This window comes from Myotis daubentonii, chromosome 4 (genome assembly GCF_963259705.1).
Source record: "Myotis daubentonii chromosome 4, mMyoDau2.1, whole genome shotgun sequence".
NCBI classification, from domain to species: Eukaryota; Metazoa; Chordata; class Mammalia; order Chiroptera; family Vespertilionidae; genus Myotis; species Myotis daubentonii.
In genome coordinates this window covers 53,359,195-53,374,363 of record NC_081843.1, presented here as the reverse complement: position 1 = coordinate 53,374,363, position 15,169 = coordinate 53,359,195, and the positions used below count along the sequence as shown (strand labels likewise).

The 15,169-nt window shown below is 35.9% G+C and overlaps 1 protein-coding gene across 4 annotated transcripts in view; it reads right to left on the bottom strand.

Annotated features, from left to right (window-relative positions):
• FBXL17 (F-box and leucine rich repeat protein 17) overlaps positions 1–15,169 on the bottom strand; it is a 473,454-nt gene that overhangs the window by 183,649 nt on the left and 274,636 nt on the right. The window contains exon 7 of one of the 4 annotated variants that reach the window (XM_059693957.1): positions 6,329–6,368. The exons of the other annotated variants lie outside the window; for them this stretch is intronic. Within the exon in view, the coding sequence (XP_059549940.1) occupies positions 6,344–6,368 (25 nt within the window). The 3' untranslated portion in view covers positions 6,329–6,343. Of the gene's footprint in view, positions 1–6,328; positions 6,369–15,169 lie in introns of those variants that run through there. 4 annotated transcript variants of the gene reach the window in all.

The following is a 15,169-nucleotide window of genomic DNA, read 5'->3' as shown; positions in this document are numbered from 1 at the left end:
GTAATATTATGCCGAGTACATACCTACATTTTATCTATACCCATACATGTGTCTATATATATAGGCATCTCATAGCTAAAATATATACTTTTGGGTGTCAGTAAATTCTGCTTCATTTCATTTTTTGGTTAAGTGGAAATGCAAGTTTTTCTTAGTTGAATCAGTAATTTATTTTATTTAAGAAATTAACTGGCCGAAACCGGTTTGGCTCAGTGGATAGAGCGTCGGCCTGCAGACTGAAAGGTCCCAGGTTCGATTCTGGTCAAGGGCATGTACCTGGGTTGCGGGCACATCCCCAGTAGGGGGTGTGCAGGAGGCAGCTGATCGATGTTTCTCTCTCATCAATGTTTCTAACTCTCTATCTCTCTCCTTTCCTCTCTGTAAAAAATCAATAAAATATATTTTAAAAAAAGAAGAAATTAACTGGTTTGCATTGTAAATGGAAAAGAGGTACAGTGAGATCACCTCAGTGGACACCCCTCTGCTGTTCAGCCAGTTTGTTATTTGATATCCTTGGGTCTTAGTCACCCACCTCTACTCCGATTGTATGGGACACCTCTAGCACTTTTTAATATATATTTTTCAACAGGCAAAAAGTGAGTTCACAGGCTAGTGAGTTCAGTAATCCCGTACATAGTAGTACCTTGGCCACGTCTCCCACTCTCAAGTTACATTTTTAAAAATCCTTTCCAGAAATCCATCTTCCTAAAGCCCCTCTCATCATAGAAAGCAACCACCTCTAACCTCTACATTTAAATCTCTAAATTTCCCCATCAGTCTTTCAAAGGCACAGCCTTCCTTAGTTTTAATTTTTCTCATCCCACCCCCACTTCCACACTCTAGGCCTCCCTTCTCAATATAAATCAAACTTCCCAGACTCCTTTCACCTTCCACTCCCCACCCCCATGCACTGAACCAGTCTGCACAGCATCACCAAAGTGGAGGTCAGAGAAGAACATTCTGGGACCTCATTCCTTTGATCTTCTCCATCCCCAAGGCCCTGCCCCACAGATCCAGTGCAAGGAAGTTTGAGAACCACAGACCTACATCCAGATGTCCTCTGAATAAGATGGTCATTTATTATTGATGGTAGCATTATTTTTATTTTTTAAAATTCTCTATTTCCTATTAATCTCTTACTCATTCTCTGACAACTAAGAATCCACATTTGAATTAGTACAGCTGAGAGAGAGACAGAGAGAGGAGGTGTGGATGGAGGGAAGGAGGGAGGAAGATTGATTGAGATTAATTAAGTGAGGGAGGGGCTCATTCCTGAGAACCAGCCCTTCCTTTCCTGCCCTGACTGGAACTTGTCCACCCGCTGGCTGCCTTGCTCTGGACCTCTGATCCACATTCACAGAACTCTCAAAAGTTTGACCCTAAAACCCTGTTTCTTTCAAGTTGAGTTCTTTTTGTAATTTTAGTATTTGAAAGCAATAAATGAATGAGTCAGGTTCATGAAGTTACTCTCTCTTATAACTCATTTTCGTTACGTCACTATTTTCTCTAACTGAGCTATGACAAGAATGTGATAGCGCTGATTTTTCACTCTCCACAGTTTTGCTACTCTTCTGAGCACAGCATATAAATTGATATACAGGTCAAAGAATCCTGAATATTCTCACAGATATATATTTAATTAAAATCACGACTTCCGTTGTTGCAGGTGTGGGCTTCCTTCAGTCATTTAAGCTCTGTAGGCTCATTTTTCCTACTTAAAAAAAAGGCCGGGGAAAATGCAACTTATGCATAAAACACTTTGAGCTTCCCAGATGAAAGCCCGCATATATAAGTATAATGCATGTTTATTGCCTCTTCTCTGATGAAAAGTGGCAGCCTTCTGCTTGAAATGGGATTAGAAATTCTGACTATAACAGAGAAGAGGGAAGCACAAATGAGTAACAAGCAGTCAGAATAAATAAAATTGAAAAGATGGAGAGCGCTCCTTTTAGGAAAAGAATATCAGTTATGAACTTGTGGTTTAATTTGGTATGCTTTCCACTTATAAAAAAATTGGGCTCCACTGCATGTATAATGAGCTACAAGCAGAAGGTACATGCAGTAGAACATGAATAAAAAATGACCTTTTCATTTGCTCTTCCGTAGCTTGGCATTCCTATATTATTAAAATATAATGTATTAAAGATTAAGTAAGCATATTAGCATACAGACATCATGCTTATGTGGCTACGGATATGTAAGTTATTCAACATAAAGCTAGATCAATCTATATAAAATTCACATTTTTAATAGTATAGTTATTAACTAAAAATAACATAAACTCTTCTAACGACAAAGCCAACTATTCTATCAGAAATGGAAAAGAAAGGAATCGGGAGAGACTCTCTAAAGAGATCCACAAATAATAAGCACAAGCTATTTGGTAGCTGAGAGTGAGCTGGATGCTATGTTCTAGGCAACATTAAGTAGATAAAATCCCTAGCCTAATGAAATTTAATAGATTCCATCCAAGATTTAAAATACTAAGGCAGTTTTCATACCAACATTTTTGGGAAAGAAGAAACCATTTATTAAATATTTTTGCTGTATTTATTTCCTTCTTTGGCTTATTTTCCATTCTCACTTTTTCTTTTAGACATATAACACATAAATTATAGAATTTTAAGAGAATGCACAAAAAAGTAATTGCAAAAACATAAACAGAAATATAAAATTATCAACTTTCCAAAGGGCAGGTCATTTACCTCATTATCATGTAAGAAATAAATGTTCATAAAAGAAATTTTGGAGTTCAGGAAATGAAAAGAGAAAAAAGAAAAGTCATATGAGTCAATAGTCATTTCTTATATATTTCTTTTTACTGTGCTCCAATACATCATTTTTTGTTTGTATATGTATTTGTTTTCTTTCTTATATCTCATACAGTATTATAGTAGAGACACAATATTATATCATGGTCTTTTCAGTAAAAATGTCAAGAAGTATTTTATACCCAGAACATGTGTTTCTTTTTTACTTAAAATTTATTTTTTTCCTTTCTTTTACCTATCATAATGGAAAGTGGAAGTTCCCCAGAACTTTTGTCATTTGTCCAGAAAGTAGACTGTTCCCCAATGGATTGAGATGGTGTATTGGTATCTAAATTTAGATAGGGACCAAAATTTACCCTACTCAGCTATTTAAGAATTTAGTCTCATATCTCAGTTACAGAAAAGCCTGAGGTGAGGTATAAAATCAAAGCTTGTCAGTGACCTTAGCTTAACTGGGCTTTTAAAGACCTGAACTGTCAATCTCTCTTCCACAACTCTCCCACCTCAGGGATCCTCAACCTACCATGGTTAATGTGTAAGGAAATAGCCCAATCTTTGAATTACTATTCTTAATTTGTCAGATTCACAAGTGAAGGGTTTGTGTATATATCTATAATGTAAGTGTGTATTGGAGAGAGATTCCTTCACATATGCAGTCATAAAAATGAATAAAATTCTTCTTTGTGTTAAGAAAATTAGGTAAGATGGAAATCACAGAAAGATGTCCTAAATTGCCAAAACCGGTTTGGCTCAGTGGATAGAGCGTCGTCCTGTGGACTGAAAGGTCCCAGGTTCAATTCCGGTCAAGGGCATGTACCTGGGTTGCGAGCACATCCCCAGTATGGGATGTGTAGGAGACAGCTGATCGATGTTTCTCTCTCATCGATGTTTCTAACTCTCTATCTCTCTCCCTTCCTCTCTGTAAAAAATCAATAAAATATATTAAAAAAAAGATGTCCTAGAACCTGGCTGGAGATCCTAACCAGAACTTCTCTGGAGATCCAGACCAGAACTTGGCTGGAGATCCTGGCTAGGCTGCTGATCAACTGAACGCTGTCTCCGTGTCATTCCTTCTTCGCCGACTCCGTCCACACCTTTGGGAACCCCTGGACCTGCTGGGGTTGGACCCCGGCAATCTTGGAGTGGGAATTTAACATGATGTAAAATTCAAAGGCAATAAAGTAAAATGCAGAGGCCTCCCATAAGGGAAAAAAAAAAAAAGATGTCCTAAATTTAAAATTCTGGGGAAAAACAAACCTTTATTTTTAAAATTATGTAAATGCAACAGACATTTATAATAGACTAGTAGCCCGGTGCATGAAATTTGTGCAAATTAAAAGAGAATTAATTAGCAGAAATATTTTAATATTGCTATTTGCCCTTTCTCTATAATAGAAGTGTGAAAGATGAAAGGAAATTAGTAAAATGTATATGAAAATAATATATAAATTTATTAAAAAATAAACAGTAACAAAAGGATATAACAACAAAGGCATGATATAAAAACAACAAGAACATGATATAAAAACAACAAAAACATGATATAAAAACAACAGTGATGCAAACAATGATTGATAAAGTGATTACACTTATTCTAATATCTCCCTGCACATCACATTAAGAGTGAAAACACTTTCAGAGTGCTTGACTAATTTCCCTTGTGCTGAAGTATTTAGAAATTTAACTTTAACGTCACATGCTCTTCAAACTCGAGAGAAAGCAACATATAACTGACCATGTGCGAAAACGGGTTCAGGTAGGAATATGCCTACTCTGTCTAGAGTTTGTCCTTGTGATTTATTAATAGTCATCACAAATGCTGGCATCACGGGAAACTGTCACTGAATCAATTTAAATGGGAGGCTAGTGTCAGATGGGGACAAATCAATTCTTGAATCAGAACAACCTCTCCCTCTGCAGATCCTGTTAACACTTCAGCTTCGATAATGTTAGGTCATAATCTTTTGATAATAAATCTGGTACCATTACAAAGACCCCATTTACTATTAAGATTTCTCAATAGCATGATGATTGCACCCACTTTCAATTTTAATTTATGACATGGCATTCCCAAAGGAGTAATACTGTTAAGAAATTTGATGGAAAATTTTTCTTTTCAGCATAATCTGTGGAATCAATGGAATCATCACTCAAATATGTGTGAAAATCTCCATTGAGTATATCCCAAAATTTCTTCATTTACTTTTTGAACATGCTCATTTTTTGGACAAAGAATTGCATGTTTAGATATATTTTTAATATTATCTATAGAAATAGTATTTCCAAAGGTAGCTTCAATAATAGATTCATTACAAATTATTTCACAGGGGATTTCAATAATATCCATTCCTAAATGAAAACTGCTATCAAGTTTGCCATCTCCAAGTTTTACTAACCATCCACTACAAGCAGAATCCTCTGATCTCATATTTGTTGTAAGAGACAACTTTCTGAAACATTGCATTACTTTAAATTCGTTTGTACTATGGCCAATCACATAGCATGTGGTACAGTACTGAGACTTTGTTGAAAACCCCCTCCAAGAAGGAGAACTTTCCCACCAAATACAACATTCAAATTTATGTTAGTAATCTATCTATGGCATTTATAGCATGACTGGATGCCATGGTGTATTCATCAATAATGGGAAGTTGGGCCTTTTTAATAGTTTTAGCAACTTCACTGTTTATATCGAGTCTAGAAATTGAAGTTTCATTTAGTGGAATGGGTAATTTATATTGGGAATGAAAGGTGCTTCCACCGAGAAGTAAATTTGCAGCAATTCCTGTAGACGCTGTGAGTAAAACAGTACTACCACGACCTCTAATATAATGTATTAAAACTTTATAAAGATATCCCTCCATGCTCCAAGGGCCGGTTCCTGCCTCAAACCTCGCCCTTACAGGAAATAGCTCAGGGAGGGAGCAGCAGTAGCTAAGGGGACCCAGGACTCAGTGCGGCCACATTCTGAGGGCAGGTTCCTGCCTGAAACCTCGCTGCCCTCGCGGGAAACAGCTCAGATAGGGTGCGCAGCCGTTTCCAAGACAACCCCTGCAGGACTGACTGCCTTTGGGTTGGTTGAGCCTCGGTCATGACGTTACACCCAGGGTTTTTACTATATAGGATATCTTTCTTATTTTTTCTGTTGTTCTCTTGGATAAAAAAATATAGTGAAGTTTACTATGAATAAAACTGATCATCTACTGTGCATTATTTCTCACTTTCTTTTTCATATTATTTCTCAAGATAAATGGCAATAACAAAGACAATAAAAATGACAGTAAAAACAGCGTTTTATAGTTTTAATTATTTTTTCCTTTTTGGCAATAAAAATGATCGTGGCATGTTTGTATGTGTTATATATTGAGAAGCAATAATACTGTTTAAGTATTCATAATTATAAAGATAATTTTTACTTAATATTTTTATATATGAAATAGATTGCTTCAGGCGCCTAACATTATAGCCCTGTTTATTAATATGTACTGCAGGCACTCTTATATTTAGGTCAATCAATCACTTACGGTGCTTTATATTCTATTCTGAGGTATTCTGCACAGAGATATATTCTTTCATGAGTCCATCAAATTTCGCTTCCTGAAAAATAATTTCACAATTTATAATACAGATGTGTACTCATTTTTCCACTTCTCTTGGGATTTGAGCTCATTGTACTCTATGAAATAAAAACTAAAGAACTAAAACCCAAGGCAGGGGAGACGATGGACGGGTGGTAAACCACATGTCTTCCAGCCCTGCCACAGGCACAGAGCAGAAGTGGCATCTGAAGGTGCCGAGTGGAGGCCTGGCAGGGCGCTCCAGGCAACACTTTCATCCGAGACACTATGTAGGGACCTAGTTCCCACCTTAGCACTCCAGAAACGACTCTGTGCTTATAGGGAAATTAAGAAGCCTCTCTGGGGTAAACTCATGAAAACCGAACTGCTATGTAATGAATTTATTCACTTAGATTAACGCACCACTGCTGCGCAGGCTGGATCTCTGGCCTTGTTGTCAGGTTAGTACCTTCCCACCCACACAGAAGCGTATGGTGCTACAGAGTTTGCGTGATGGACAGAATTAGGCCTACAAGGCTTGGTGATTTTATCTCAGGGCTCCCAGGCTTAACCAGTTCAGAGCAGTCTTCGTTCCTGGTGGTTCCGTCTGTCAGAGGTTCTCATCTGCACTGCTCCTTTTCATTTTAACTCCTTAAACTTCATTTTACACATTCTACTTATTTTTAGATAAGCATTACATTTAAATGATGCAATAGTAAGACAGTGAAGATGAAGTCCACCTCCCTATCACTTCTCTCCATAGATGCCCAGTTTCTTTCCCTGGAAGCTAGCTACCCTATGAGCAATTTCTTGAGTAGCCTTCCACAGATAAGATACTCATATATAAATATATGTCATATATATATGTGTGTGTGTGTGTGTATGTTTTATAGATAGATAGATAGTCTCCCTATAAATTACAGCAGAGTATACATGCTGTTTTTGTTTTTTTACTTTTAAACTTTCATCTACAGAACATTTTACTTCTAACATGTCTATTGGGCACACAAATAATACATACAATAAATATCCTTAAATATTATTTCACTCATGTGGGAGTTTATCTGTTTGATAAATACCTAGAAGCAGAATTCTAGGTCAAAGGGTACACATTTTTTTTTATTTAGAAAGTATTACCAAATATTTCCACATATTTTATAAGTGAAACCTGAAATTTGAAAACCCAACATGGCAATTAACCCTTTTCAAGCACTATCACACTGAGTATATCTTAACACAAGAACTGAAACAAAACCAATGTCTGGGTTACAAAGATTTAGTTTACATTTATAACTACCTGTCATTTCTTGTTAAAAAAAATCAAAATATCAACAATTCTACATTATGGGCTAACACAGTATTCTGAAATACAGTTTATCATCTAATAAGTCATATGGTGAGATTTTGATCATGTATTGGCACATTTTCTCGAATTGCAGTTTTCTATTAATTATGCTCGAACATTTATTGACAGCAGTTGCTCTACTACTTATTTTATTTCATGGGTCAACATTTCACATTTATTCATATTTTTAGATAGCCTAAGGTACTTGAAGAAAACATGTTAACATTTTTAAAAATCTTTGTTTCATTCAGCATGTGAAATACCATAAAGGTGGTGATTTTTGCCTGTGTAATTTAGCATGTCATGTTAAAATGTGCAATAACTAAAATACATATATAACATTCAATTTTCAGTTAAATGTTTTGACATACTTATTCTACTAAAATATCAAAAGTTAAGTATCATAAAAGAACCATGAAATATTTTGTCAACAATGTTTTTGTTAAAGCTAGCAAAAAAGAATATTCTCTCTACACCAATAAAGTATTTCTTATTGCTAACAGACGTTTTCGGACAAGCATTAGCTCAAAATTAATGTTTACAACCTATGCTGATGCCTGAGAAACAACAGTTTTAAACAAAACACAAAAACAAAAACAAAACAAAAAAAGAAACATATTTGTACACCAGTGTTAGGTAATGGGATCACTAGAATACTCTTGGCCTTGGAATGATGCAAGAAAATATTTAGGGAACATCTGATTCTGCTGAAAACAATATCATAAAATTATTTGTTAAAACAAATTCCCGAAGGTGTGTGTGTGTGATATCACATACACACTACACACACACACACACACACACACACACACACCATGGTCTACAGCAAGAAATGTTTTTATGTTTTTCATAGGACATTTTGTTATTTTGGGACAAAAGCTAAGAGAAATAAGAAAACCTACATGGAGAACATGCCCTAAAGTTAACAACGGAATAATGTTTTGTGCAACTATAACATCATTTATTTTCCTCTCTTGTGTTATGATATATCTACATTAAGTAAAAGGTTTTGTATTTTAAAAGGTGGATATTAAAGATCTAAGAGTCCTGGCCATGTGGTTGGAGTGTTGGCCTGTGCACCGAAGGGTCATGGGTTCAATTCCCCATCAAGGACACTTATCTCGGTTGCAGGTTCTTCTCCCAGCCCCCAGTTGGGGCACATGTGGGAGGCAATCATTTGATATGTCTCTCTCACATGGATGTTTCTCTCTCTCTCCTCCTCCCTCCCTCCATCAACTCTCTCTAAAAAGCAATGGGAAAAAAAAAATATATATATACTCAGGTGAGGATTAACAACACAACAAAAAGATTTAAGAGAACAGAACTGAATTAAACAATTTGGCTTATGGTAAATCTATTTTAGTATGCTTTCCAAAAAAAAAAAAAATCAGCAAGCATTTTGTTTACCACTACAGATTATTGGTCATACTATTGACTGGATTAATGACAACAGTAAAGGAATACTTGCTTTGAAGAATGAAATTTTGGCTCAGTCTGATGATCCCTGAAGTTTTTAGATTTTAAATATTTATGTGGAATTAGTTAAAGGTAGTTGGCTACATCTCTATCATTTCATTCTTTTGACATTACATGAATATTTTACTAAAAAATAAGACTAACAAATTGTTACAAATTTTAAAAGAATGCTTATTTTATTTTAAAAGTAGGAATATTATGGACAAACCTTTTTTAAATCTAAGAAGATAAAAAATATGAGCGATACTGTGTGCAAAAAAAAGAATAAGTGGAAAAAATTAAAAACAAGACTTTTGGATAAATATATCTGAAATATTAAAGCCAGAGCCAAGTTTATAACAAAAATATTAGTTTGATCTTCTTTCCTCCCCTTTGGAAAAGCTTTAAACATATTGCTTCTTAGTAGCATAAAGAAAATGTGCATTTAAAAAAATATTACAGGCTTTATTCTATTTGAAAAACATTTGTAAAGTACTCCAAGAAACATTCAAATTAAATTAAAACATGTTTTGCTATATAAATGAAGAAACAAAATATAACCAGAAGAGCTAGTTTGTGTGATAGTCATTCCTAAGTATATTAGAAAATATGACTTTGTTGTTATAGTAATTCTTTTTCAGTGCTGACTCCTACTTACTCTCCATGTAAGAAACCTACCCAGTGTTAGAGATGCTCAGGGAGAGGGCGGTCCAAAAAGAATCACCAAAAGGCAGTATCTGCTGTGCCTCCTTCAGGAGCGGGACACCTCTCCTGGTAAAGGTGCAAACTCATGAAACTTAAGTTTCAATAACATTTAAGTTTATAGGCCACTCAATAGATGTATCTCATTAAAAATAAAATTATTAACTATTCTCATTTTGTAACCTTTCAGTAGTATCTACATGCTACAAAATGGGCATCAGTTCTCTACTCTTTACATAGCCAATACCTAAATTAACCTTCGGTTCCCTAATCAGATATTGGTTTTCCGAGAGTAACATTTGGTAAGTTAGAACTTAATGAGTGTCCCAAGAGAACTGTTGTTAACTGGTGAGCTGGTGACATTTTGCATGTCCCTCCCAAGTCTTTGACCCATGGTATATTAAAAGCATGCTTTAAGCAAATGCCATAGTGTTTTAATTGCAAGTCAACCTTTAAAAAAAAAACAAAACCTGCAGTCAATATCTCTATGAGATGTTCTATGAGAATATCTTTAGAAGTTTATATGAAAAATTTACTTAAGTATATATTTGGTACAGTGTTAATGAGATAAAAGCATATTTTCAAGAAAGTGTACCATGATACAAAGAGCTCTCAATATATCACTTTCATACCATGTGTCACTTTCCCAAAGTAGTCTTTCATGTGTCATTATGTGCAGTTGTTTAAGGTCAAGATTAAAAATAAGTATTGCATGCTATTTCTATTAGGTTAAGGTGATATGTTACTAGAAAAAAAAAGTAACTATAAATAGAATGCTCATAAATGAAACTATATTTCTGTGTAATAAGGGGAAATGTAGTATTAATAGATTATTGAATTGATTCATCTTGTCTATGTTTACCTTGTCATTTATTTTTTTGTACATAGAAATATTTTATACAGTGCGTTTTTTTAAAATTGACCCTACCCCCACCCATGGAGACTGCACTGTCAGTGACTAAATGACTGGCCGCAGAGGATAGTACTGGAATTTCATGGATTTGGAACCCTATTCCTCATCACTTTCCCTTACAAGGTTGGTCCCCTGGGATTGAGGTGACCAGATTATAGCTGAGCCACCCACCTTCCTAGGGAACACAGGCCATTTTTCACCACCCTGCAAAGATCTGAATAGCCAAAGAAACACAAGAGTGCTAAAAACAAAAACAAACAAACAAAAAACTTGTGATTTAGTGCCACCTACTGGAATACAATAGAAACACTACTTCTTATCAATCTAGAGAAGTGCCACTCATACACAGATGGCTAGACAGAGAAGGAGTCCATCAAATACCATGAATAACCAAGGTAACAAAACAAATCAGAAAGAAAGTGAAAAAATATCCAGAAAATAAGCTGAAAGATATAGAAATATGTCTACTGAAAGAGGGAAATTACCAACCAAGAATGACATATCCAGCAAAGTTATCCTTTAAATATGAAGGTGAAATAAAGACTTTTCCAGATATACAGAAGGTGATGGAATTTATCACCAGAAGATCTCCACTGCAGGAAATAGCCACGGGAGTTACTCTATCTGAAACAAAGAGCAAAAGGTTACAAAACTACAAGTAAAATCACCCAAAAACTTATAGCATGAACGGGGATAATTTCTGAAAACAAAAACAAGAAAGGGGAGAAGGTAAAGGTCTGAATTGGAAAAGGAAGATGGAGACTAGATGCATTCAAAAGAAAAAGGACTACTGTATATGTGTAATTTTCATTTTCATAAATTTAATGGTAACCACACACACAACAACAACAACAACAACAACAACAACAACAACAACTGAGACATATAATGCTAAAAAAGAGGAAACAGAGGGGTAAAGTATGGAATACTTCCAAACAAAATAGGTAGAAACACAAAGGAAAAGAACCAATGAAGGCACAGAGCTACCAGAAAACAAAAGGTAAACTGGCTAAAGGAAATCCTCACACATCAGTAATTACCCTAAGTGTAAATGGACTGCATTTATGAATAAAGAGGCATAGAGTATCAGATTGGATCAAAAAACAAAACCCAATCATATGCTGCCTTCAGGAGACACATCTAAGCTGCAAAGACTAAAATAGACTCAAAGTGAAAGGATGGAAAATGATTCTCCAAACAAATAGCATCCACAGAAAGGAAAGTATAGCCATATTTATATCTACAAAATAGATTTCAAGATAACAAGGGTAACAACAGACAAAGATGGACATTTTATAATGATAAAGGGAACACTACATCAAGAAAACACAACCCTTCTTGATATATCAGAAAACACTGAAATGTATACAGCATCTACTAACAGAACTACAGGAAGAAACTGAAAAAACACAGTCATAGTAGGCGACCAAAATGCTCCATGGACAGCTCCAGATAGATCAGCCAAACAGAAAATCAGTAAAGAAATAGCCACAAGTGACACATTAGACCAAATGGACATAATTGACATTTACAGAGCCTTTCATCCCAGAACATCAGATTGTACATTCTTCTCCAGTGCACATGGAATATTACCAAGGGCAGACCATATGTTGGGACACAAAAACTAGTCTCAACAAATTTAAGAAGATTAAAATCAGACCAAGCATATTCTCTGACCACAATGCTTTGAAATTAGAAATCAACTGCAAAAAAGAAAGTAAAGAAAAAACAAATATACAAATATGTGGAGACTAAAAAGCATACTACTGCCCTAACCGATTTGGCTCAATGGATAGAGCGTCGGCCTGCGGACTCAAGGGTCCCAGGTTCGATTCTGGTCAATGGAATGTACCTTGGTTGCGGGCACATCCCCAGTGGGGGATGTGCAGGAGGCAGCTGATCGATGTTTCTCCCTCATCAATGTTTCTAACTCTCTATCCCTCTCCCTTCTTCTCTGTAAAAAATCAATAAAATACATTTTAAAAAAAAAACTGAAACATTTTTCTCTCAAATCAGGACCAAGACAAGGATGTCCACTCTTGCCACTCTTATTCAACACTGTTTTGGAAGTCCTAGCCAGAGCAATCAGGCAAGAGAAAGAAATAAAAGGCAACCAGATTGGAAGGAAGAAGTTAAAGTGTCACTTTTTGCAGATGACATGACTCTGTATATAGAAAACCCTAAAGACTCCACCAAAAAACTATTAGAAACAATAAACAAATACAGTAACGTTCCAGGATACAAAATCAATGTACAAACATTCACTGCATTCCTATATACTAATAATGAAATTTCAGAAATGTAAATGTTACTTTTACATTTGCAACACAAAAGAATAAAATACCTAGGAATAAAGTTAACAAATCATGTGAAGACCTATATGCTGAAAACGAAAAAGCATTTATTTTTTATTATTTTTTTAAAATATATTTTTATTGATTTCAGAGAGGAAGGAAGAAGGAGAGAGATATAGAAACATCCATGATGAGAGAGAATCATGGATCAGCTGCCTCCTGCAAGTCCCCCACTGGGGATTGAGCCCAAAACCCGGGCATGTGCCCTTGACCGGAATCAAACCTGAGACCCTTTAGTTCACAGGCTGACGCTCTATCCACTGAGCCAAGCTGGCCAGGGCGAAAAAGCATTATTAAAAGAGATTGAAAAAGACACAATGGAATAGAAAAATACTTTGTGCTCATGGATTAGAAGACTCAACATAATTAAAATGTCCAGCCTGGCCGGCGTGGCTCAGTGGTTGAGCATCAACCTATGAACCAGGAAGGCTGAGGTTCGATTCCCAGTCAAGGCACATGCCCAGTGTTGTGGGCTCGATCCCCAGTGTGGGGCATGCAGGAGGTAGCTGATCAATGATTCTCTCTCATCATTGAGGTTTCTCTCTCTCTCTCCCTCTCCCTTCCACTCTGAAATCAATAAAAATATATTAAAAAAATAAAAAATAAAATGTCCATATTACCCAATGCAATATACAGATTTAATGCAATCCCAATGACATTTTAAAAATAAATAGAACAGCCCTAATCGGTTTGGCTCAGTGGATAAAGTGTTGGCCTGCAGACTGAAGGGTCCCAGGTTCGATTCCGGTCAAGGGCATGTACCTTGGTTGCGGGCACATCTCTAGTAGGGGGTGTGCAGGAGACAGCTAATCGATGTTTCTCTCTCATTGATGTTTCTAACTCTCTATCCCTCTCCCTCTCTGTAAAATATCAATAAAATATATTTTAAAATAATAAATAAATAAATAAATAACAAAAAAGAATCATCAGATTTGTATGGAACCACAAAATAACCTAAATAGCCGCTAACCTCAGAAAAAGAGAATGAAGCCAGGGGTGTCACACTACCTAACTTCAAATTATACGAAAAAGCAACGATAATCAAATTATATTGGCAGAAAAATAGACACACAAACCAATGGAACAGAATTGAAAGCCCAGAAATAAAACCGCATGTATGGGCAAATAATTTTTGACAAAGGAGCCAAAAATATATGATGGGGGGCAAAAAAGCCCCTTCAAGAAATGGTGCTGGGAAAATTGGAAGACCACATACAAAAGAAGGAAACTAGAATACAGTGTGGCCCCATGTACAAAAATTTATTTAAAAATGGATCAAAGACCTAAATGTAATATCTGAAACAATAAATTACATAGAATAAACCACAGTTACACTAAACTTATGGATCCCAGTCTGAGAAGATTTTATAAATTTGACCCCAAAAGCAAAAATAAATAAATGGGATTATATCAAACTAAAAAAGCTTTTGCACAGCAAAAGAAACCACCAACAAAACAAAAAGGCAACACATCAAATGGGAAAAGATGTTTGCCAACCACAGCTCATACAACTCAGTACCAAACAATCCATCCAATTAGAACTGGGCAGAGGACCTGAACAGACAGTTCTCCCAAGAAGACATACAGATGGGCAACAGATATATGTAAAGATGCTCAACTTCAGTAGCTATTAGGGAAAAGCAAATCAAAATTACTGTGAACCCTAGCCAGTTTGGCTCAGTGGACAGTGTGTCAGCCTGTGGACCAAAGAGTCCCAGGTTTGATTCCAGTCAAGGGCATGTACCTCGGCTGCAGGCTCCTCCCCAGCCTGGGCTCTGGTCAGGGCTCCTGCAGGAGGCAACCACTCAATGTGTTTCTCTCACATCAATATTTCTCTCTGTATTTCCCTCTCTCTTCCACTCTCTCTAAAAATCAATAGAAAAATATCCTCGGGCGAGGATTAAAAAAAAATTAACAATGAGATACCACCTCACGCTTGTTAGAATAGTTACTATCAACAAGACAAGTAATAACAAGTGTTGGAGAGGTCGTGAAGAAAAAGGAACTCTCATTCTATACTGGTAGGAATGTAAACTGGTACAGCCACTATGGAAAATAGCATGGCACTTCCT